The sequence below is a fragment of the Leptinotarsa decemlineata genome, unplaced genomic scaffold (genome assembly GCF_025532065.1).
Source record: "Leptinotarsa decemlineata unplaced genomic scaffold, Ldec_3_MD MMD2_tig00026282_RagTag_RagTag, whole genome shotgun sequence".
Classification (NCBI taxonomy): domain Eukaryota; kingdom Metazoa; phylum Arthropoda; class Insecta; order Coleoptera; family Chrysomelidae; genus Leptinotarsa; species Leptinotarsa decemlineata.
Window position 1 is genome coordinate 12,122,529 of NW_027412668.1, and position 27,294 is coordinate 12,149,822.

General features: G+C 35.0%; 1 protein-coding gene across 6 annotated transcripts in view; it reads left to right on the forward strand.

Moving 5' to 3' along the window:
- Positions 1–27,294, forward strand: part of Atpalpha (sodium/potassium-transporting ATPase subunit alpha) — a 157,403-nt gene that overhangs the window by 33,261 nt on the left and 96,848 nt on the right. For 2 of the 6 annotated variants that reach the window (XM_023161027.2, XM_023161030.2), the window contains exon 1: positions 3,313–3,485. The exons of the other annotated variants lie outside the window; for them this stretch is intronic. In XM_023161027.2, coding sequence (XP_023016795.1) covers positions 3,468–3,485 — 18 coding nt within the window. In that variant the 5' untranslated portion in view covers positions 3,313–3,467. Of the gene's footprint in view, positions 1–3,312; positions 3,486–27,294 lie in introns of those variants that run through there. 6 annotated transcript variants of the gene reach the window in all.

A 27,294-nucleotide genomic window follows, 5' to 3' on the forward strand; every position in this document is an offset into this window, starting at 1 on the left:
GTGTGCTTGATTCGGGGAATAAGTCTCACGAAACTGGTTCAGTGACAAATTAAAAAATAAATAACCCCAAAGTACTAAATGAAGCAGCTCAAACTGAAGTTTTGAAGAACAGACGGGAATGTCACGCGAGACTAAGAAAAACAATGTTAATAGACGGAGTGACGAAAACTCACATATTTTAAGGGAAGGGCATACACAACACCCGCAAAAAGTTGATATCTGGGCCGATATTCTTGGAAATGCCATAATTGGTCTTTTATTTATGGAAGAAAACTTGACTGGCAATCTGTACCTTGAAATTATTGAAGAGACTATCGATCCTCTTATAACTCACGAGCTAAAAACTCAAATGGATGCAGAAGGTAATGAACTTTTGCAGGAGGATCTGTTACATTTCCACCAGGACGGTGCTCCACCTCATTATTTTCTTCCCGTCCGACAGTGGTTAAACGAGAGATTTCCCGAAAGATAGATTGGCAGAAGGGAAACAGTTGAATGGCCTCCAAGATCATCGGATTTAACACCCTCAGATTTCTTTCTTTGGCGGCATCTTAATTCCGTTATTTATGAAACACAACCTTCTGATATTGAAGAACTTAAAAGACGAATTACAGTAGCATACCAGTCAATTTCTAGTGATGTTTTTCGTAATATTAGAGGGAAGTTCGAAAACAGACTTTATTACTGTTTAGAACAAAATGGACGACATTTCAAACAGTTTATAAGATAAGCTTAAGTAGGTTTTATGTTTGAAATGTATTTCTCGCAAATAAAATTTTATTTTGTATTAGGACAATAACCAACAATTAAAAAATCCAACTAGTAATACATTTATTCCAGTCATTCAAGGGTTGGAACGGTGCCACCTACTCCTATAACCATTTTTATTAAAAAGACTCAATGCAATAATGCATCTCAGAACAGGCAAATTCTAATTAGAGGTGTAAGATTAGAACGCTATTTTTCGGAAACTGCTCATAAAAAAAAATTCAGAGTATCATTGGAAGCAGAATTGAACGCTAATCAAAGTGATGTGCCACTTTGATTAGCGTTCCCCCTTCCCATTTAAAATTCTAAGGGTAACATCTACCCCTCCTAGGGGGTTAAACCACGAGGGCTACGAATAATCCTTGAAAGTGTCCCCCTTGACTAAAAAATTTACCTGTTTTTTCGATTTCTCATATTATGTACTGGAAGGAAGATATATTGAGGGTGGGAAGTTTTCAAATTGACACCCTGTATAGCATAACATAACGTCTTATTAGTTCAGTACTTCAAAGGAGTGGAGTAAAAACAACGTCAACTGATGTGATTTTTTCCTATATTATAATTTTCTGTTTTTTTAAGAATACAGTAGTATTTAAATTTAAAGGGCATATTTATTTTTAGGAGGAATCATGAAAAGGAGTAACTTTCAGACACAAACTGGAATAAAAAGCCCCCTCGAAACAGCTATTTTCATATAAACATTGAATTACACGAAAGAAAAATACTTTCGAAACCAATACTCTTTTATATATGAACGCTGAATTATGCGAAAAACACTTTTCTCTATTCCGTTTATATTCCAAACATTCGTAATGGAATCGAATTAGATATCATTCAAAGGATTCCTACACAATATAATTAATGAAAGAGTAAAATTTCACTTACATGGAATACTGTCATCCTCACTGGTAGACATCCGATGTTTCGCCGTTAAGACACTATCTTCATCGGCTCTTCAGTACCAAATATGGATAACTTTATAAGTAAAAACACTTAATTCGTTCATAAAATTACGACTTTTCGTATGTCATCGATGACAGTACATAAATAATATTTATTCACTTATTTGATTTAATCACAGCCATACCAATAAAAAGATGTGTAGGTCATACAAAGAAGTAACTTTCAGACACAAACTGGAAAAAGAAGTCCCCTCGAAATAACTGTCATTTAAACATTGAAAAAAAAATTGGGGAAACTTACGCGTTTTCTCGTATAGATCACGAATCTAAAAAAATCAGTGTTTTCCCCTATTTCCAGAGGTACAGTCCTCCAGAGATCCGAAACTATTCAGTACTCTTTTTGTATAATACAAACTATATTATGTGGTAGATCATCATGAAAAATGAGAAATTAAACTTTCAATATTTTTATATCACTTATATTATATTCGTAACTAAGTTTCTGCAGAACATTTTGAAACTGAGTTTATTGTATTAGTTTGAAAATGTCCTTGCAGGACGAAACTGCAGTAACGTTAGTTACACCTACAAGTGCTATAAAAACAGAAAGTTTATTTCTCATTTTTCAAGAATTACCTAAGTATTTATTCACCACATCACATTTACATATTATTTCACTTTCTTTGACAAAATTCAGTTCAGTAATCAACATTTTTTCATATAAAAACTTAATTTATCAATGGATTCATTTTCTGGTGATATCCCTACATTTTAAGGTTATATACTAGTGATATTTTGGAAAAAAGCGGTTGGTAATTGTCACCGACTACAATTCGAAATAAACATGTTTCGAATGTCCATATGATTTGAATTTTAAATGTTGACGTTAATCTCAAAAACGTTAAATAGAGAGATCATCAGCTCCGTGAGTTATTGAAGGTTTTTATAGTATAACTGTGTAAAAAAAGGTGAAACAAGATTTGAATGTGACGTGGTGAATGAATTCTTGTTTTTCTATAGTCTGTGTTATGCAGAAGGAAGGCTGAAAAATTGCAATTTTCAGAACATTGGAGGGCTCTAATTCTGAAAATAAGGTAAAGCACGTATTTTCAATTCCGAATTCGTAATCTACAAATGAAAATACGTAATTGTAACCAATTTTATTTTCAAAATTGGAGGAGCAGCCTATCCAAAACTTTAACCAAAAATCATTTTTGGTTAATGTATTACAAGTTTCAATGCTTTATATTCATTGTTGATCCGTGGAAAACTGAAGTACTCTCAAACCGCGCCCAAGCAAGCCACTGAGAGGTAAACGTCATGTAAAATGCAATTTTTTTTTTCAAATTAGGTACAGTTTCATACAGTTCGTATGAAACCATCAAGTTCATTCAAAGGCTCCGAGGAATGATAACATCTCCCTAATCGAATCAAATCAGCCATTGACAATTACCGCGATTGTCTACACATGATCGAAGTGACGTCGACGTTTCCATTCAATTGAATCAACTTCAACACAGCTAACGCTATTAGCGTCCCAAGCGAATCCTGAGTGGCACATAATACAGTGAATAATTGAAATAATCGTCCACTGGTAGGTGGTATTCCACTGGTAGCGTTCCGTTCAGTTCGCTCTTGTGCACCACTTTGTACGCTTATGCGTGTGTGACATCTCTTGGTTGTATTAACTCCTGTCAACTGTCATTGGCGGTTATACAACCGGTGGGACATTGATACGGTTTTCGCGGTGAAGTTGTGAGTTCGATTCTAGAGCGGAGGAGAAGTTAGTTCAGCAACATGTCGAAGAAAGATGGAGTGAGTATATCTTTGACAGATAGATTCGAGTGAATTTGGAAAATTAGGTTATTTGAATGTATAGAAAAAACTGTTGTCATTATAGTTAACCGTAGTATATTGACTAATTTTAGCTAGTTCAGTTTTGAGCTTACAGTCTGTTTTGGTTTATTCTGAATCTGGGAGGCAGGCGCTTCTAGTAATGGTTAGTTTCACAGAACAGTACCTGGATTGTCCCAAGTACCTGTTTTGGGAAACCTCAGGTTTTAGTGTCTCATGAACATCCGTGTCATATCCTTATTCAACTCCAAATCAGTGCCCACGGGCTAAGAAACTCTTAGCATATATTTGCTTCAAAAGTTCATCACAGCCATATTGTATTTTTGTGGATACTCAAATAAATAATTTGAAGGGTTTTGAACACCGTTGATATATTCGACAATTTCTTTGACAACTCTGGAACTACACATTATACTGAGTAGGCTAACTAACTAAAATACATAACAAGTTACAATATTCCTGCACTGACGCCTGTCGGATATACTCCAACGCCCTTCCTGGTATTAGCCAGGGGAGTAGTTGTTTTCTGATAGGCGTCAGTCCATTAAACCTACTGTGTAGGTATATAGAGACTGGCTTGAACGTTTGAAGTTCTATTTGCTTTAGATTTGTTTACTGCAAGTCTTCAAGCATAGCCCACTGACTAATAGGAAAGTTTTTCTTCCTTGTTCATAGGAATCGGGCAAATTACGGATATGTAGTTGGTTAGTACCTCGTCCACTAGATGGAGTGACATTTTGTGATGTTCGCTCCAACTTCGGAAGAGGAATGAAATACTCTGAAAGAATTCCGATTTTCAATTGTGGAATATCATTGACTATAGGTCGATGATGGTCACTATCTTGCACTGATGAGTGGCTAATAAGCCCGAAACCGGTCTGCAAGTGTGCCCGTTCCATAATTGAAGGTCGACTCTTTCAGTTGTATTGTCAATTGCAAGTGCAGGAAATTTTCTGTGAATATTTCTGCCCTGACGCCTGTCGGATATAATCCAACGCCCTGCGTGGTATTAGCCAGGGGAGTAGTTGTTTTCTGGTAGGCGTCAGTCCATTAAACCTACTGTGTAGGTATATAGAGACTGGCTTGAACGTTTGAAGTTCTATTTGCTTTAGATTTGTTTACTGCCAGTCTTCAAGCATAGTCCACTGACTAATAGGAAAGTTTTTCTTCCTTATTCATAGGAATTCATAGGTTGGTTAGTACCTGGTCCACTAGATGGAGTGACATTTTGTGATGTTCGCTCCAACTTCGGAAGAGGAATGAAATACTCTGAAAGAATTCCGATTTTCAATTGTGGAATATCATTCACTTTAGGTCGATGATGGTCACTATCTTGCACTGATGAGTGGCTAATAACCCCGAAACCGGTCTGCAAGTGTGCCCGTTCCATAATTGAAGGTTGACTCTTTCAGTTGTATTGCCAATTGCATATGCAGGAAATTTTCTGTGAAGATTCCTGCACTGACGCCTGTCGGATATAATCCAACGCCCTTCGTGGTATTAGCCAGGGGAGTAGTTGTTTTCTGATAGGCGTCAGTCCATTGAACCTACTGTGTAGGTATATAGAGACTGGCTTGAATGTTTGAGGTTCTATTTGCTTTAGATTTGTTTACTGCCAGTCTTCAAGCATATCTCACTGACTAATAAGAAAGTTCTTTCTGCCAGTTATCTGGAAAATGATTTTGCCAAATGCAGCCAATTGGGATAATCGAATGTTACTTGGATATTTGATTGAATATGTTCCTGTACAGCAGGAGCCCCTTCCAAAAAATTTCTTGGACCACAAATTTGCTAGATAGTACGATGACGGAGGTCATCGTTTTCTAAGAGGTTTTCTGTAGGTCTAGACACTGAGTCATGTAATACCCTTCTCCCATATTGTATCGTTATACCACAAAACTTTCATTATTTTGAATTTACTGCCTGTGTCCAGTATTACTATTTTTCGGGTTTGAAGGCCGTCGACTTTTGGAATTGCTTCCTGTCGTTTTTCTGGCGCGAGTAGCAAGCTTTTTCAGGTAGATTGGTGTGCTAATACTTGTACCTTTATTAGGTGAATTGTCAATAACGTTCGTCGACCTGCCGTCATGCTGTTTGCTATTCGTAGATGACACCTACTTGGATGACACCTTTGTCATCTGGAAACATGGAAGGGATGCTCTAAACCTTTTCCTAGACCACTTGAACGCTCAACACCCCAGCATCAAGTTCACCATATAGACCTAACAGGACCAGCGGATATCATTGCTAGATATACTCATCGAAAGCCTTAACCATTACTGCCTGAGTATTTGGTTCAAAATCATATTTATCCTTAACTATATCTTGTGAATCTTCTGCTCTCAATAAAGACAGGTATATTTGCCTCTTGAAATTACAGTAAAGCACGTTAAATTGGTCTTTGTAATTGCCAATCAGATAAGTCGTTTTATTTTTGCAAACTGGCTTTGGTCTAAGGTTTTTGCATTAACGGTTGATGCTGTGAAAGGTTGTAAGACTTTTGAGTAACAATGAATGTTGTTTAGAGATCTTTATAGAAGTGAGACTAGACATTTGTTTTCTTTTCATGCCATAGTTGCAGAGTTGCGTGTTAAAGAACCACAGGAAGTCAAATGAGAATGGTCAGGAACAGAAAATTTACTGTTAGGATCATTAAAAGTATGTTGCATACGGAAGGGTTGTAAATACGAGCTAGAAGTGGTTCTCTGGAACGGTATGGTGAAAGAATATAGAATGAAGGGGCCTTCCTATGTTTCTGAAAGTACAAAGAGCTATTAGCGTCAAATACTCAGTATATGATTATGTATTCACCCTCCTAAGAGAAAGAGGAAGATGAAAGGGGACCTGTGATTACAGCGTGTAAAAGAATGCGAAACTGGTCTGATAACATCTTTAGCAGTAAGTGAATAGAGGTTTTTCCCGAGGGATTTTAAAAGTTTGACGTCGACTGGAATCATTGGTTCTAATTATTGAATTTAATCTGTCGTCTTTCGAAGGTTACTAATGTTTCCGCTAATGTTATTCTAAATGACAAAGAAAGGTAAACACCCATATTGAAAATATTTCAATAATGTTTTGCATGTGTATTTATCTTGAGGCCAGTAAAAACCCAGTAAAATTTCAGCCGTATTGGAAGCTATTCTGACCAGTGTTTTAACTGTTTTTTTTTGTTTGAGCATTTACCATTTCTCCAATTTATATTCTTATTCGTGCTTTACCTGTTAAAGAGTTTGTTGTAAAGTGTTTCGTATTGGTAACACTTCGTCGTATTCCTCAACTTAGTGATTTTGAAAGAGGACGAATAGTTAACTTACGTTAGACTAGTTTTTCACTTAGAGAAATTTCAAGAAGAACCAATCGATATTTGCGTGCTATTCTATAAGCACCCAAGAAGGCCAAGAAAAAGAAAGAGCTAGGGGCACCGGTCGTCGCAAGGGAACAACAGTGCGTGAGGATTGTCGATTAAGACTTTTGACTCTTAGGGATCGGTTCATTTTTACTAGGACAATTGCGAATCAGTGGTTTGAAGAACACGGAAGGGTTGTTGGAACCGATTGCACTGGTACAGAGACAGAATAAATTGGGATCAATAGTGGAACCGCATAGTCTTCAGCGATGAATCTCGCTTTTGTTTGGGTATGCACGATGGATGAGCAAGAGTAAGAAGACGTCGTGGTGAAAGACGAGATCCCCAGTTTGACGTGGATAGGCATTTTCACCAAACTGTTGATTTAATGGTATGGGGTGCCATTGCATATGGTAGCAGGATACTTTCAGACTTAATTAGAGGCAACATGACAGCTCTTCGTTACATTCACGAAGAAGCCCCATGTAAGCCTCATGTATCTTGAGACCATCGAGACAACGCTAGACCGCATGTGGCTAGGAAACTATAGACCTAATAGATCAGCATGACATTAACTGCTTTCCATGGTCATTCAGATCGCCTAATCTTTCACCGATCGAAGATGCGTGGGTTACTTTTGGTCGTAGACTGCTGAATTAACAAAAGCCCCCACAGACTTTGGCAGTACTTAGACATGAGTTAGCAGTAGGGTGGAATGAGATACCCCTACAGGATATAGATCACCTTATCAGTACAATGTCCAGATGTATCCACGAGTGTATAACATATCGAGGATCTGCAACACACTACTGAGCTTCACTGGTTTCACGATCATCTAATTTCTTTGAAAAATTACTCGTTTGTTTACTATTATTTGTCAAGTATGTAAGTAAAAAAATTATCAATATATTTTCAACATAATAAATGGGTGTTTGTTTACCTTTCTTTGTCACTTCGTATATATGCGTCGAAGGAATCAATTCCGCGATTATTTCTACACGATATTTTTTGGTTTGAGTTATTTTCTGCATTTTCCTCGTGTATCACTAAGCTGTAAGTACACAGTGAGCTTGGGTTTCGCATGACTGTGAAGGTAGTTCTCACGATGGTGTATACCAAATCACCAGTGATGAACTCTGGAGGAGGAATCAATTCAGTGACTCCGATTATTCATTTTGCATATTGTTTATGTACTTAATACTAGATGTGCAATCAAAGCATAATCTATACATCTTTTTAAAAACTTCATTATGAAATTCATACCTTTCTTCCTTTCTTTGGAAGATTTCCACATTTTTTTGTATAACTTTCTAAAAATCAATCTCTCCTAAAAATATACCTCTTTCAATTCAAGAATTGTGTTTTTTCTATTAGGCGCTGAAGTTGAATATAAATAAATAATAAAAAAGTAAGATGATAGAAACCTGTTATAATAAAAACTGTTATACTTAGTATGCCAAATAAACATTCAACAGGTGTTGATGAAATACTGGTTAAATTACTTAAAGAATGTATAGATGACTTTTCACAATGTTTTGCACTGATAATCAATAAATCTGTAGAAATTGGTCAATTTCCCAGTATATTGAAATTAGCCTTAATTATCCCTGTTTTCAAAAAAGGAAAGACTCTAGACATACACAATTATCGACCTATTTCTTTACTGAGTATACTCTCTAAAGTGATCGAAAAAATAATGACCATCAGACTTAACTACTATCTCAATAAATTCCACTTATTAACCTCTTCTCAACACGGTTTTAGAGAAAAATTCTCTACCGAAACTTCTACAATTCAAGTGATACAATTCATTAATGATGGATTAAATAGTAAAGATTTTGTGATAGGTATATTTTTCGATCATACATATGCATTCGACACTTTAAACATCACTTTTGTGGAAGAAAAGTTGAAAAAACTTGGAATACGAGGAAATATTCAAAACTGGTTAATTTCATATCTATCTGACAGGAAACTTATAGTGAAAGTTGATAATGTGTGTTCCTCAGAAAAGGACATTTTTCTAGGAACACCGCAAGGTAGTGTTCTTGGTCCCATGACCTTTCTTCTTTATATAAACCATTTAACAAATTTTATATCTCAAGGAAAAGTTTTTTTATATGCTGATGACACGTCCATTATATGTAGAGGGAAAACACTTGATGATGTAATTAATGCTTCACATGCCGTCATACACGAATTTGAGTCATGGTGTTTCAGAAACAGGCTAATTATTAATTATGATAAAACCGTATGTATGTTATTTAAATCTAAAACAAATTCAATCGGTTCAAAAAATATCAAAATTCACATAAATAATCATGAGCTGAAAAAAAGCAATGAAACAAAATTTCTGGGAGTCATCCTAGATCTAGATGAACTCATTGCTTGGACTCCACATATAAATAAGTTATGTTCTCAATTGAGTTCATCATGCTTTGCCATTAATACATTAAAATATGATTTAGACAAGGAGTATCTGATAAATGTGTGTTACGCATTATTTTATTCTAAGATTGCCTACAACATAATCGTCTGGGGCCAAAGTGTTGATGTGCATAGAGTGTTTGTGATACAAAAACGAATTTTAAGAACAATTTTCAGACTGAAGCCAACATAAACTTGTAGGGAGTCATTTATTAAAAATAATATATTACCAGTAGTGGGAATATATCTATATAAATTATTGAGTTATATCCATATCAACAAAAGTAATTTGAAAACAAATGCAGAATTTCACAATTATTCCACTCGAAATAATTCAAACCTCCGCATTGCTAAAAATGTAATTTGTCTCTCTATAAAATATCGCCTTTATATGCAGGTGGTGACTTATATAATAAAATATCGACTGATTTTAAATCAATTAAAAGTCCTTCAGAATTTAAAAGACAATTAAAATTATTTCTCTGCAAAAACTGTTTCTACAGTATTGATGAATTTTTAAACTACCAGCAATCTGTTTCCAATATTTAATTCCATTTATAGGTAGTTGCACTATTTTTATATCTTAAGTTATTACCCTTATTATTATTTGTGTTTGATTGTATTTTAGTATTTTTTGACATGTTCTATCCAATCTTTTTTGGCTTACAGAATAAATTTGTATTCTATTCTATTCTATTCCATGGATTTCTTAATTGAAATCCTTAGTTTAGCATATACTGGCGCATCCGGCAAAATTTAAATTCAGTGAGATCTATATCGTTTTAAAGAAATTCCATTTTGAACATAAGATGTGGAGTGAAAAGACCTGTTGGCAGGTCTTTTTGAAGAAATTACATTTCAAACATGGGTGATGAACTTGATGAAGAAAATAGTTTTGATTTGAAAAAAATCATTTATCCAGAGTTATTTCATTCAAAACTGGTATTGGTTTTGGTTGAAAATGAAGATTTCAGTCACAAAGTCTTTTGTTTCGAGAATTGGTTAAATTAAACTTGAACCAAAACAAAAGTTTCATAATTTTTGTATTCTGTATTCTGATATATTTTTCAAAAACGAAAAATTATTAGGTTTTATTTGGTGAAAAACATAATAATAATAATAATGTTTATTTGCCAAATCTTCTTAGAATTATTACATTGATTATTGAACAGCATAAAGGTATCCTAAGTACATTTACCGATACTGAAGTAATAGAAACGATTGCCACTTAGGTTCACATGGAACCTGTCTGTGGAAACAAATGATTTTCTTTGTTTCGTCTTATGAGAATCGTGATTTTTTCTACCTCATCAATTTACAACTTGTTATTGTGTAAAAAATTAATTTTCAAATTCTCTAATAAGCTTAAAAAAGAAATATGTATCAATTTTCTGGGTCTTCAATGTTTTTGACGAATTGTCTAGATTGTTCAAGAAACCATTTTTAAATGCGTTTTTTCATCAGATCAATATTATTAAGTGTTTTAACTGAGACAGGAATATAATTTTCGAAATACATTTCTGTATTTTTTGTAGTGGATCGAGTGCAGTTGCATTTATACCACCCCAACCAATTATACCGTATTGTAGAAGATATTCTACAAATGCGTGGTATGATATTTTCAATTTGTTGAGGATTAGTATATTTCGGAGCTGGCGAAACCTGTATAGAAGTCCTCTCAATTTATTTTTCGAATTATGTACTTGAAAATTCCATCTGAGAAATCTATCTATGTGAATACCTAACTACTTTGCTGATTTAACTAACTTGACATTCTCGGAGTTGATGTTTATATTTATATGTTCTGGTAAATATGACTCGTATGAAGTGAATGGAAGTACTTAAGTTTTTTCAAAGTTGATTGTAAGTAAATTTGCTCTAAACCACTTAGTTGAAGATTCCAGATCGCGTTCACCAATATGTCTAACGTCTTCCCATCCATTTGCGGTATATAGTATAACAGTGTCATCAACAAATGACAACAGTGTTTTTTCACAAGATTGTTGAGAAAATAATGAATTCAGATATACAAGGAATAGGATAGGACTTACGGTTTCCTGAGGCACACCACATGATACATTACTTTTTTCACTCAGTTCGCCATTTATCTGGATTCTCTTCAAGAAAACTACGGAATAGGTTGTTAACATTACCCCTCACACCCAGATTTTCCAGCTTGCTAAGCAATAGTGTATGACTTTCGGTGTCAAATGCATTTGCCAAATCAAGTAGTACACCTAGGCAAGCCTTTTTACATCTATATCCTTATACAGGGTAACTAAATAAGTGTAAAACATTTAAGAAGGTGATTCCTCGTCGAAAAAAAGATAGGATCTTTCATATAAAGAAAATTCATTGGAGCATCCCTTGTTAAGATAGAGCCTCTTAAAAGGGGTACATGAAATTTGTATAACAATTTTTTTCACAAGCATTGAAGTTGTTCGTAAAATTTTTTTTGCTGCGAACTGGTTCATTTCGGGAAAAAAACCCAAGAGACATTTTTTGTTTAGAATGAAACAGGCTATCGGAAATACATTTCTAAATGGTAAACAAATAATAAGACAAGAAGTAACATTGGAAATACATTTTAGGGGTTGCGTTTTCCACCCCTTACAACCATGGGGTAAACCAAACAAATTACTGGCTAAGTGTGTTTTTGGTAGTACAAAACGTCAGGTTAATTTTAATATTGTAACTTTTTCAGTGCTTGTGAAAAAAATTGTTATAGAAATTTTATGTACCCCTTTTAAGGGGCTGTATCTTAACAAGGGATGCTCCAATGAAGCTTCTTTATATGGAAGATCCTATCTTTTTTTTGATGAGGAATCACCTCCTTAAATGTTTTACACTTATTCACTTACACCCTGTATATTGTGGATGTTACATCTGCTATAGCATCCTCTGATCAATGAAATTTTATTATTAGGAGAATTTTCTTTCAATTTCCTGCACTGTCACCTATATACGAGTATGTTACTTATTGAAATTCTTTCTAGTTTTCTAGTTTTTGAAATCCATCAAAGAAAATTCTCTACACTATTTGATCACCTTCCAGCATACTGAATTTATTATTCTTTTAAAGAGATCATCTATAACGCCACTAAAATTCCCCGTAACGTTCGAATTTCGAAGTGGGAAAAGTTTGGAAACCTCAGCGTGGAAAGTTAATCGATAAATCAAGTACAGAAGGGCTTAGTGTTCGCTAGCAACTGAAATTATGTATTCGGTTCCGACTTACTTCACCCGATTTGAAGCATCGGATATTGGAAATAGTTTGGAGTTCGAGACCTCGTAAAATAGAATGAATATGTATTTGGGAGGATAAAAGCCCAGCAGGCAGAGGAATTTTCGTTTAGAAAATTGATTTTCTAATTCAAGTACAGTGTGAAAAGTTCGTAGGGTAACATGGAATAATTTTTTTTTGGATAAAATTTGATTTCATTATTCAACAATCATAGTGGTCATATGAATTTTCAATACCATTTTTATAGTAGGATATGTCTTTAGCCTCAAAATAGGCCTCAGTTTCGACCAGTACCTCTAACTCGGCTCTGAATTTCTTTCAAGCGAGCATTCTCTCGAGCTCAGAGAACAAGAAAAAGTCGTTTGGGGCCAGATCTGGAGAATACGGTGGATGAGGAAGCAATTCGCATACCCAAATATTCATGCACGATATGTCTGGCACATTCCTTTGATATCTTTAAAGCCTAAGCTTATACTCGATCAACGGTCATTCCAAATGACCGGTAGCAGCTTCTTTCGGGCCTCCACTTCGTGCATTGTCCTCGGTGCTCATTTAAACTCGTTGAAACTTAGCAAACCACTTCTCAGCGGTTGATTTTCCTGGTGCAAAGTCTGGATAATGTTTATCAAGCCTTGGCTTCAACAGGGTTTTTTTTTCGCCAAAAAGCAATGCTTTATCTATACACGAAATTCCTTTTTATCCATTTTCTTTAAACTAACAAATGTTGCTTCACTCAAAAGGTTCTATCTCACAAACTAATAGCCCGACAGCTGTGAAATTTGTACACGTGAATTTAATAAAAATTATTTGGATCCAGTACTAGTAGCGCCATCTGTATGTTAGCCTACGAAATTTTCAGTTCACCTGATAAGCGTATGAATGTCTTTACGTACTGTCACACGTTAAAAGGTAAGACCTCGTTAGTTTTTAGCTCGCACAAGTTTCTCAACTTCTGAGAGTTGTCGTTCGTATGGGGGCGACAGCTGGTTGACGGAAAAACAAATTTTAAACATATTTTTTTCAAACTGTCATCCTGACATGAGTAGATTCGATTCTTTAGTGACACAAATTCGTAATGCTATGAACGAATTGAGTGATTCATCATGTAATGTTATCCATATTGGTGCTGAAGAGACTATAAAGGAAGTGTCTTATTCCGAAGCATCGGATGTCCGCCTTTGAGATTGATACTGTTCCATGTAAGTGAAATATTACGCCTTCCATATTGTATATTATGTAGCAATCCTGTAAATGATATCTGATTCAATTCCATAACAATAGTTTGGAGTACAAACTGAATAAGAAAAGAATATTACTGGAGTTTTTTCCCTACCCCAAACCGTTATGTTAACACTTCGACACGTGTTTCGATCATCAAGTGATCATCTTCAAGAGGAAGATCAAACTGTTTGATCTTCAAGAGATCAAAACACGTGTCGAGGTGTTAAAATAACGGTTTGGTGTTGGGAAAAAACTCCAGTAATATTCATCACTACACCAAAGGTTCCAAACAGTGCATCACAAGCGAATAAGAAAAAGTGATTTTCGTATAATTCTAAATACTTTCAGCGGGTGAATTTCTGGAAGTTGACTCCAAAGAAATTTCCTTATTATGAACAAAGTTCTGAAAAAAGTTGATATTTTTCGAATAACTAAACATGTTTTGCTTATTTCTAAAGCAGGGTCGTAGCGAAAAGAAATACCGGGAGGGGGGAGGGAATCCAAATTTTCCCAACCCCACCAGCAAAATTTCCCAACTTTCGAAAAAATTAAAGCCGAGGGATTAGTTACTACTATAATATATTAATTTTCTTACTTAGCTATCCAAAGATTGGTTGAATACGTATGCCCGTTAGGTTATGCACAAACAAAAATAAATTTTGGTAATTATAAAAATAATAATGGGAATTATTCTACTTTGGACTAAGGTCCTTGGTCATCCACCATGTATAGGAATATTCAATACAAATGAAAGGAAACGGCACTTAAATAATATTGTACTATAATTTTTTCTATCTTCACGGCCCGAAATTTCCCAACTTTTCCAAATTGAAAAAGCAGCGAAAAGTTGGGAATTTTGTGAAATTGTCACTTCAAAATTTGTGGGCTGTTCAGGACTGTTCTCTTACTTGGGAGAATTTAAACTTTTTTGAAGTTTTCAAACAACTCAGAATTTCAAAGTATGGGATCTCCAAGTTATGCATGTTGGAAAATCCCAACCTCCTCCCGGTTCTTTACCTTTTTTTATTACCTCTCTCTTTCTTTTCTCTCATTTGTATTTTTTAAATTTTCATTCATTTTTTTTACTATTATTTTTTTCTATCTTCACGGCCCAAAATTTACCAACTTTTCCCAACTTTTTCCCAAGTCGAAAAAGCAGGGGGAGGCTCCCCCCCATCCCCCCATGGCGACGGCCCTGAATGTCTGCTGAAAATAATGATGCATGCAACTTTTTCGTCTTTATTGAAATTTTGCTTCCTAATAGGCAAAGCATATAACTTGTTTGGAAGTTTCACAGATTTCAAAAGAACTTTTTATTTCGTACAATTCAATGTCTATATGAAGGTAGTTGTTTCTAGAAGGCTTTTTCTTTCAGTTTGTATCTGAAAGTAACTTCTATGCATGATCTAAACATCATTGTGAACCCAGTTGCTTTCTTCCTCCCTTTGGAAGTTCCCAATAATTTTTTGTATATACATGGAGGAGTTGAAGCCAAAAAGCTTTTTTCCAAATTAATATTTTATTTAGGGGGCGGTTCGACGTGGGTGATTTGTTCACTCACTCAATCGGCCAATGTGTGAGTCGATGGTTCAAGTCGCAGGCTGCACGCTCGATGTTTACTTGCTATCGTCACACGTTAAAAGGTAAGACCTCGTTACTCCTTAGCTCGCGCAAGTTTCGACTTCTGAGGGTTGTCGTTCGTAGGGGTGTGGTAGTTGGTTAACGGAAAAATCATTTTTTAAACATCATTTATCCATCCTGAAAATTTTCATGCGATTTTATTTTATTTTGTACCATAAAGTAGTGCATAAACCCTTCAACTGGAAAAGGGTTAACACCGTTCGCTCTGTATACTCGAACGAGACGCAATGTCTCGCTGTTGCGAGGGGAAACAATATTCCGGTGACCTCGTTCGGAGAGGACGATCAATAGTACCGGCCACCCCTCGCTATATGCCCGCAGTTAGACTCGTCGTACAGATCCATGCTGGCTCCGGACTCCGGGAACACATCTCTTTCTCGCCGAATTTTCCTCCGTGACCTCGCAGCCCACGGGCGTTAACCGGGACTTGAGATGACGGTGTCGGGGGGGCATGAATATATTTTTGGATTTTCGTCGGCGGAGTCCCGACGAGGGGCGGGGTGGGGTCCGGAAAGGTGACGAAGTGTGTACACGACGATAGTCTGATTTATCACATGATTGTAGTAAAACGCGATATGTCGATTATTAATGAAGCCCCCGGTTGTTTTCATAATCGATTTTGAATTGAGTGACATCGTCTCTCTGGTATATGTAAAGTGAAGGGTACGAACGGTTCAGAGAAATATACTGCATAGAAGCAAAATAAAGCGAAATATTTGCTGAATCATAATCAAAATCATAAGTTCATAATCATCATTATTTAGTATCATAATGTACAACCTAATGAAGTATATTTCCACAGTAAAACACCAAAAGTAATATTGTATCTATAAAAATAAACGACAGCGCTAGAGAAATGTCCAAATTCAGAAATGGATGCTCCAATGAAATTTCTTTATATGAAAAAGATCCTATCTTTTATTCGATGAAGAATCACCTCCTTAAATGTTTTCACTCATTTAGTTACACCCTGTATATTGCGTCATACATACTAAGTTTGTTGGATATTAATTACTTTTATATATGAATTCATTTCCAAAAATATTTTGATTTGTGGCTATAACTAATGAGTTTCATTGTAGGTTGGTAGGAGTGTGACTCTAAGATACCTCAATGTTTCGCTCATAGAACTCATATTTTTTCATATTTTTGTTAAGGGAAAAATATGAAAAAAATACAAGACTACAGGAAAATCCTTAATGCGCTCTAATAGCGGTGTTTGTGCGGAAGTAGCGGTTCACGTTGGATTTGAATCCCTGGAGATTACATTCATTTGGAAAAACGTTCTCAGAAAGTTTATTCCATATAAACGCGGTCCTCTAAATGAAAGAGTTTTGAACAGTGGAGTTCGAGGTGTACTGAGTTGAACCTCAAAACGATGAGCAGTCACAGTCCGTCGCCTATTTCTGATATGTACCGCTCTTGGCTGGAATTCATGCACATAACATCGGGCTCCTACTAGAAATAATCCCTAGTTTTCTTGGAAATTATACTATTGACTGAAAAGCCTTTCGAAGCATTGTGATTTCAAGTTTTGCCAAAGATCTTGGTTGAGTGTGTAGGAGTGGCATTCTTTTTTCGAGGTTACACTTGATGCCTTGCTCAAACGTATGTAAAATAAATTACTATGACGTGCTATGAAGTGTATCTCTTTCTACATTTTGAAGCTAACGTTGCCTAATTCCATAACTTTCAACGTTCAAGCCAGTCTCGAATATACCTACACAGTAGGTTGAATGGTCTGACGCCTATCAGAAAACAACTACTCCCCTGGCTAATACCACGAAGGGTGTTGGATTATATCCGACATGTAGTTGGATATGCAGTTGGTTAGTACCTCGTCCATTATTTAATACTCTGGTCGATGATGGCCACTATCTTGCACTGATGAGTGGCTGATGACCCCGAAACCGGTCTGCACGTGTGCCCGTTCCAAAACTGAAGGTCGACTCTTTCAGTTGTATTGCCAATTGCATAAGCAGGAAATTTTCTGCGAAGATTCCTGCACTGACGCCTGTCAGATATAATCCAACGCCCTTCGTGGTATTAGCCAGAGGAGTAGTTGTTTTCTGATAGGCGTCAGTCCATTCAACCTCCTGTGTAGGTATATTCGAGACTGGCTTGAACGTTTAAAGTTGATTTCTTTAGATTTGTTTACTGCCAGTCTTCAAGCATAGCCCACTGACTAATAAGAAAATACTTTACTTGTTCTCAACTCTAATATTATATGAATTAGGTCACTGGTTGAGTGTTTATGCAAAGGTTTTCATTAAATCGCTCTACATATTAGTTCTGGTTATTATTCAATTGAATTTCAAAATTGTTCATAATTCCACACGGAATATATGCATATGTGTACGTTGCAACGATTGATTGATAGGTGATAAAAGGCCTTTTTACCTGTGAAGTTCGGCGTAAACTTAAAAGTTCTCTTCATGATGCTCCTGTTCAGAATCCGCCATTTTGTGTAACTCACCTGGATCAACTCCAAGGAATGTGTTTTTATGAATAAATATGAGGTAATTGTCCTCTAACTCTCTCCAATAGCACTTTATAATAATTATTTTATTTTGTTTTACACAGTTTTGAGAAAATTATGGATTTATAGCTCAAATAATCATTATACATATTTAGTACAACCTTCTTCCTCTATAACAATCTTCTGGCTTCTCTTATCAACAAACAATCTGAATGTCTCTGTTTCCTAGCACAAATATTGAAAATTTCCTTACTAACTAATGTTTGACAATTGATTACAAACTAATTACTGAGTCTTGGAAAATACTATTCACATCTTTCTAAAGCTTGAAATTCTAAGATTATTATTTTATTCATTAATTCAATCTTTGGTGTTTTCTTTCGTCTTGAAATTGTTAAAGCATCATTTCATGTACTGAAATAGTTGAATGTCAAACTTCCTCAATGTTGTTATTGCAAATAATTTGAAAATTGCCTCTTTATTTATTTTCATTCTGTTATGTAATTGCTCTTCTTGTTTGATTACTATCCATTGATTTTTTTCATTACATTTTTATTGCCTATTTCTCACATTCATTGATCAAAATAAATTCCTTGAATTATATGGGTCAATTGAGCTGTCAAATATTGAATTTGTTTTCATAATGTTTATATAGGATGATCAAACGATTGTCCCAATTGGATTCTGAAAATTCCCAACAGATATTAACATTTTCCACCTGATTTTGAATTCCTTATAATTTTAATATGTTGGATTTAAAATCATGACAATAGCTACTCAAATAGATAATGATATTTAACCTCCACTACTATTTTTGCAATTTAGATTTGGAAGTATGACGGTTTACGAATATTTGATTCTTATAGCTACAATTTCATCACTGCCAATTTTTGTAATATGCCCCTATCGACTGAATCAACCGAAGCCATGTTATTTTTTCCCCGCTGTCTCCAACTCTGATCTGGCGTCATAGAGCTAGCCGAAAATTTCGTATTCGAGAGATTTCGTTCTTAAGGCTCTATCGGGGGTTGGTGAGAGCGAAGAAATAAACTAGAGGAAAGAGTTTGTAAAAGTTTTGTCGAGAAAATTACTTGGATATACATCGGGATTCATAAGGTTTCTGTGCTGAAAGTTTTGTATGTGTGTACGGGTTGGGAATCCGAGCTTATCGAATACATTCTATTTCCATTACAGTTCGGAAACTGTAATACCGTATCGGGTGGTTATATGTTTTGACGATTTTGTCGATATCAAACTGAAGTATCGAGATGAAAGATGAAAATTGCGATAAACATTTATACATAACCGGAAAATTGATTTTGATTCGTAGATAATATGAAATGAAATGTATGGGCAATTTCTCCGAAAGTGTGTCTGAAAAAATGATCAATATATATGCATGTCATCTGTCTGTTTACCTTAGAACCAAACGAAATGAAAGTTTCGTAGTTGTGAGTTCAGGTTGTTAATTTTCTAAATTGAAAAAAACTCTCCAATAAAAATATCATGATACTGTAATCGAAGAGTATGAGAAAAAACTAATAGGTACCTATCGTTCAAAATGAAATGGAAAAATAAAACCGTCCATAACTAATATCAATTGAACTGAAATAAATTACTACCACTTGCTTATTATAAAACAGTCAACACGACACTTGGGTTAGTTATTGGACAAGAGAAAACTATAAAAATGTCTTATTAGAAGTGTGATTAGCATGTAAATAATAATTACCCAATGTTCTGAGGAACTCCTTTTGTTTTAAATTTTTAATAAACCTTTTTAATGATGAATCGTTCTACCAATTCAGGATATCAATAAAAAAACGTGACATTTTCAATTATGTAAGTGTACGATTTCCAGCACGGAAACTGGAAAAGGATTCTCAAAAAATACACTCACTATTACAAGAACACTATTCTATTCTGATCTGTCAAATTGACAGGTTGCAAGTGTATTATATACTTTTCACAGTCACCTACTCTTCACATAGTATAAATAGTGTCTCTGGTGCTTGTACAAGTAATATCGAATTATTGATAATAAAAAAAAGTAAAGTAATTTTTCAAACTGAGTCCTGATACAAAAATTAAATATAACATGAACGTAGTATCTTCCTGAGAACTTCAAGGAACTCAAAATCCATGAAAAAAAAAATAAACGGATTGTTTGCAGTATACAGATGAAATTGAATGCCTAAGAAAATAGATTGATTGGTAACATCATATCGAGAAATGAGTCATTATATTATAACTTCATTGTGCTTTATGTTTCAGTATATTACTGTACATAAAAATCTCTAGAAATATATCTCTGAATTTATTTTGAGTAACACATGATCAATCATCAAACAAGTTAGGCATTACCTGTTTCAATATGTTAATTTTTGAGTTTTTAACTTTACAAAATCCCAAGAATGAATAAATCTTCAACAGAGAATCTGCTCAAAAGTAATGAAAGACAAACTGAAAAGTTTACGCCGAAAAGTCACTGCATAATGAGTACCTTTGGTGAGTCTAAGTAGCCAGTAATCATGAAAATAAAAACATTTTGATCTTCCTTTTGAAGATGATCACTTGGTGATCGAAACACGTGTCGAGGTGTTAAAATAACGGTTTGGTGTTGGGAAAAAACTCCAGTAATATTCATTTAAATAATATTAATAATAATAATGATTTATTCACAGCAATATAGGGTACAGATTGTGAATAAAGTAATACCACGGAAGCAGCACTGCTTGTGTGTGGATATACATACTAATATGAGGCTAATATAAAGTAATATAACAATATAAACATTCAGAGTAGTATTAGAGGTCAAAATATAAAAAGAAAATCTAAAATTAATTTCGATGTAAAATATATATACATGTTTAAGTTATAATATAAAAATAACTATTAAAATTCCAATCTAAAAATGTATATATAAATTCTAGGAGTGATAGATAACTTGGTAATTATTGAAGATATTATGAGCATATTTGAAGTTGAAGGATGGTGAAGGATGAAGAACGAATATAAAAGAATTTATGATATTATTACGCTTAAATAAATGTAAGAATAGTATCAGTATGTATTGAAAATGTGATTTTTTCATCATGGGAAATTATGGTGAATAATCAATATAGTAGTTAACAAAATTATTGTTTTTCTATTTGTTTTCTATTTTTCTATTTAATTTTTTCAGTTTTCAATTAGTGCATGAGTCTCATAATTAGAAAATTGTGGAAATAATGAATTCGCCTTTGAATCTTGAAATAATATTTGTATGGTAAATACTTTTCAAAGGCTGGTGCGATTTTTAAAGAATTTTTATATCGTCTTTTCCTCTCACATAGATGGCGTCACAGTAATCTATGTCAAAAAGTATTAGGTTGTTTCAAAAGATTTGCCTGTTCTAATGTGTTTTTGTGGCTCCATATCTCAATAAATATTCATTCTATTGTGTTGTGATATATATTGATTGATAGAGGACGAGGACGAGGATTTGAGGACCCTGGTGTTGACTGACCCATCACAACTGGTGCGAGATGGCGGAAGAACTGGGCGTCAGCTCTCATGCTGTTTTTCATGGTTTGAAACGAATTGGAAAGAGCGTTTCGAGGTCTGTTCGTCTTTGCTTTTGCGCAACCAACACGATCCGTGTTTGGGACGGATCGTTTCGGTGGTGGATCTTCTACAAAAAGGGACGTTCAGGACAGGCGAAAACCCACCAAAAATAGACTTTGGTTACTGTATGGTGGTCAGCGGCAGGTGTGTTTCACTTTAACCGGGCCGAATCATCACAGAATGTGAAAATCGATGAAATGTACCGAAAAGTACGTCAGTAGCAACGGCAGCCGGAGCTGGTCAACAGAAGAGGTCCTATCCTGTTCCACAACAACGCCAGTCCGAACGATTCATAAATCACCGTCCGAATCCTCCGAGGTCTTTCGACTGCTTTCACCTATCCCCTCTTCCCTCTCTCCGCTTCATTGGTTTTAGCTGGAGCTGACCGTTTGGCGGGAGTTGGTCATGTTCCGCTTGATTAGAGGTTTCCATGTGTTACGTATCTCTACGCTAGCTTGGCTAAACGCGTTGTTTGACAACATATATGCGGCTTCTTTGAATTTTCTTATAAACCAGTGTTCCTCCTTACGGATGATTTCAGCTTGAGCCCACTTGATGTTACGTTGATGAGTCTAAACATGCTCTGCTATTTTGCATTTGCTGGTTTCTCCCCGCTGTGTGTGTTTCTTGGCTCGGCAATGTGAACTTTCAATGGCCTCTTAGTTTCATCGATGTATGATTCTCCGCATTCGCAGGGTATCCGGTAAATGCAATTCTTAGAATCGCAGTCCTCGTTTGGTGGCCTGGTTTTCGTGAGGCTGCTACAGATAGTGTTCCCAGATCTAAAGCACGTTCTGATGTTGTTGTTGGACCCAATCCTCCTTATTCTTTCCGACAATCCTCTGATGTATGGAAGCCCAAGAACTGGTTGTGACGGCTTCTCGTCCTTGTGGAGCTTTTGCTGTCTTCTAGCTAAAGCCTGTTCCACCATCACTTCGGAGTAGTCCTTCCGTTGAAGGTCATTTTTGATGATACCTAGTTCTTTTTCGAGACCTCCCTTTGTATTACAGAGCCCGAACCCACAGTCTAGTAGAGTCTTGATGATTTCTCTCTTAGTCAATTGATGGTGGTTGGATTCCTGGTTCAGATACTGTGCCGTGTGAGAGGGTTTTTGATATACAGATGTTTCCCATTTAGTGTCGGTCCTCTTCACCAATACGTCTAAGAATGGCAATTCGTTGTGGACCTCCTTCTCCACTGTGAAAGTGATGGAAGGACTTACGTTGTTGATGTGCTTCAGGAAAGTGTCTAATTCTGCATTCCCATGATTCCATATTATGAAGGTGTCTGTCGTCCACGTTTCTCAACCAGACTCGGGGCTTCTTGTGAGCTTGTTCATCTTCTGATAGTTTCTTCTGTATGAGTTGAAGTGCTTCTTCGACAGGAACGTTAGTGTAGAGGCTTTCCACGTCGAAGTTGATCAGTTGTTACGTGTGCTACGTTGGCAAAAGTGCACTGAGTGAAATGACGCTTATTTTGATTAAATTGAAAAGTATTCAACAGTAGATCAACAGACAAAAATTTTGAAATAAACTATTTATAAATAATGAAGTGTTTTCAATTATACCAAATTACATCACTTGACACATTTAACGGAACCTGTTCAGTTGTATATAAAAATCCTTAGTTCATTATGATATTCTTTGAAACAGTAATATGATCAACAGAATATCCCCAATATCAATTTCTACTGCGATGTAAATACAATAAGGGATCTGTTTCCTGCCATATATTCATATTCTATTCAATTGACGACGGAGGAAAATACCTTAGACCCTAGAGCGGCAATAAAATACAATTTATTTTCACTCCAACACACATTCGCTTGGATACTGGGAGACGAATATATTTATTTTCGTAGAAAATAGATCATTGCTATTACATCTTTGAAACATGATTGAATAAATATTTACGATATAAAATCAAATATTTTTGATAACAGAAAGAACAAACGATTAGTTAGGAAACAATAAACTACTAATTATGTTAATTGAAGATAAAAAACTTAATCATCTTGTGTCCACGGGCTTTGGACCCACTCCTTCATATTAGCCATTACTGGTAAATCAGGCACTTCATTTTCTTTCTGAATTTGAATGTCCGGAACATTAATAGATATACCTAGATCAAGTTCGAAAAAAAATTTAAAATTTTTTATTCACATATGACTTTCATGTTTTTGTATTTTAAGTATTAACATGTGACGTCACAAAGCTTTTGACCCCCCCCTGCCCCTTGTCACACTATGTCACATTACGGTGATACCCCCCCTCCATTAACGTGTGACGTAATTTATGGATGTCCCATTTTTACATGAAGGCGCATTCATTAATTATATAAATACTACGAGAGCATATTATGAGTAGTAACTTTTCAATAAAAATATTTTGATTTTCGAAAAAATTCAACATAATTCGATATTTTCAGCTGGAAAAATCACCATAAGAACAATATTCAAGATTTTCCATTTTTTTAATTTGGAATTATTTGGGAAATCCTTGCTTGACATACTTTAATAAGAAAACATACCGACAATAGGAAACGAAAAACAAAATATACAGGGTGTTTTCTAATTGCGCAGAAAAAAAATGGAAGGGCAGATTTCAGGAGATAATTAAAAAAAAGTTCATATAAACATTACAGACGATAAAATTTCCCTCTTGTACAAATGTCAATGTTACAAAAAATGTCAGTGGCATTCAATATTAACTAAACTGTGTCCCAAGCCGTCACCGGACTCAATAGTTTGTATCTAATTAAGAACAAACGAATCTCTTATCACTAAGAATAACATTTCCAAATTTGATTAAAATCAAATAAGAGACAGTTACAACATTAATTCAAAATCGGAATCTTTTAGAAAAGCTTTTAAGTATCTTGAGTATGTTGATATGCACTTTTTTTTAACAAAATTAATTCCTGAACCGGCTTTTACTGGTAGGGCGGTGTACATCATTTTGATCTTCAGGTTTGAATGTTAGAATGTTTTTCAAATCTAGTTGAGCGAAATTTATTTCTTTTCAAATTTCTCTTTGCGAGCTTGTTGTAGTAGGTCGTATATTCCGAAAAAAGCATTGAATTAATTAGCAATGTAAATCGAGTTAATTTGTACTATTGATTCACCAACTATATGTGTTTATGTACTTCTTTTTGATAACAATTGAAAGGATATTTTTATGAGAGACTGATTTTTGTGGAATGGAAGGAAGCAATCAATGTCAGATAATTAACCTATACTCTCGTGTTAGGAATCACACATTAAAAGGTAAGACCCCGTTAGTCCTTAGCTCGCACAAGTTTTGACTTCTGAGGGTTGTCGTTCGTAGGGGTGCGACAGCTGGTTAACGGAAAAAACATATTTTCAAATTTTAAACATATTAAAGATCATACAAAGAAGTAATTTTCGGACTCAAACTGGAAGAAAATACCTTTCAAAACAGCTACTTTCATATAAACATTGAAATACACGGAAGAAAAATATTTTCGAAACAAATACTTTTATATGAACACTGAATTATACTAAAAACAATTTCTCTATTCCGTTTGCATTCCAAACATTCGCAATGGAATCGAATCAGATATCTTTCACAGGATTGCTACACAATTTGGTATATGAAAGAAGAAATTCCACTTATATGAAACACTGTCATTCTCACTGGTTGACATCCGACGTTTCGGCATAAGACATTTGCTTTATGGCCTCTTCAGCATCAATTTGCATAACATTATAGGATGAAGCACTCAATTCATTTATGAAATCATGACTTTATGTCACGAATGAGTTGAATCTACTCATGTCATCGATGACAGTACGTATTGACATTCATTCTACCATGGTCTCTAACATTTCGTTCCCTTTTACAAACTCCATTCAAGTCACTAAGTATTCTACGTGAGCAAATAATTATATTGCGTTGAATGATGTTAATAGCTTCCAATAAGGATAAGGTTGAACTATGCGGAACTTTGGCGTTTATCGAAATTATGCAAATGGTATCTTCCTGTTGATAAATCAGTTGTTGAAAGGCATATTCAGAGTGAAGGGTCGAAGTGTTCTGAGGGATTATTTTGCATAATTGCATCGGCTTTTACTTTAGTCGCCTACCAATCTGGCATTGCCATTCACAGTCACGAGATTGTAATTACCTACCCGATTTCCCATTTCAACAAGATAATCATGATTCGTCGAATCCAGAATGGACTTAATGGAAATATTGTAATTTGCACAAGCTGTCGTTATTTTTCGCATCAAAACAATTGTCATTGTTTTCAGTATTTGAGTCTCACTAATTGAACACACTGCGCCATCAACGTCATATTATCATGAAAGTTGCCAGTTGTATCCGTTTTTATGAGTCTACTTTAAACTGCATTATATCAGTGAATACTCATTCAATTCAATCGAAATAAGCGCCATTTGAATCAGTATACTTTCGCCAACGTAACACAAGTTGACTAATTCTGTCTGTGATAGATCACAGTTTGTGAAAACTGTGATCTATCTGTGATCTGAGGTAACAAATATCTCTCACGAGATATTTGTTACCTCAGGAGTACCTCAAGGAAGTCACTTGGGACCTTTTTTCTTCAATATCTTCGTAAATGATATCAAAGAAAAAATTTTTCAGTGTGAAAAACTGATGTTTGCAGACGATCTAAAAATGTTTAGAGCAATAGATTCGTTGCAAGGTTGTGCGAAAATTCAAATGGACCTTAAATCTTTTTCTGATTGGTGTAAGATGAATTATATGGATGTCAATGTAGCAAAATGTAAAAGTATTTCCTTTTCAAAGTCATTAAAGCTTTATACAGCTGGTCTAGTATTGCAGGGAAGAAGTTGGAACGTGTACAATCTATACGAGATCTGGGTGTTATGATGGATGACAAGATGGACTTTCATTTACAGTATGAACACATATCTAACAAAGCGATGAAAATGTTAGGATTCATATGCAGATCAACTAATGATTTTACCAACATTTTTTCAATTAAAATACTATACTTTGCATTGGTTAGATCAGTGATTAAGTGTTGCACTTGTATCTGGTCTCCAACTTACTTCAACCACATTTATGATATCGAAAAAGTTCAGAATAAATTTCTTAGATATGTTGGCTATGAAATGAACATGCCAGCTAGAAGTCATTCGCTCTTTGAAATTCGCTCTACTATTGGATTGCTTAAACTCAGTATAAGCCGGGCACATGCAAACATATTATTCCTACATACATTGTTGAACAACGAAATTAATTGTCCAACTGTATATGATGGAATCGGCCGATACTTGATGAAAATCCATAACTAACGTATTCCAAAAACACTTTATTGTGAGATTTTCACTAAATTGTTTTACAAAAACGCAACACGTGTTTCGCCATACAATGGCTTCATCTGGCGTGTCTTTCAACTCAAAGACACGCCAGATGAAGCCATTGTATGGCGAAACACGTATTGCGTTTTTGTAAAACAATTTAGTGAAAATCTCACAATAAAGTGTTTTTGGAATACGTTTGTCCAACTGTTCTCTGTCAAGTTAATCTGCATGTTTCACCGATAAGGATAGGTAACAACCAAACTTTCAGTCTCGACTTTCATAGGTGTTATTATAGAAAACATTCTCCTTTGTCCAGAATTCTATCGAATGCTAATGGGACCAATATTGATTTTTTTCACATCTTTCAATTGTACTTTAATTTTCTCTATGTAGGTTGATTTATTAGATATATAGATACTAGAATAGTTAACTTTGTAAGGTTAATATATTGTATAAAAAGTGGGGGTTACCCGTTGAATAAATAAATAAAAA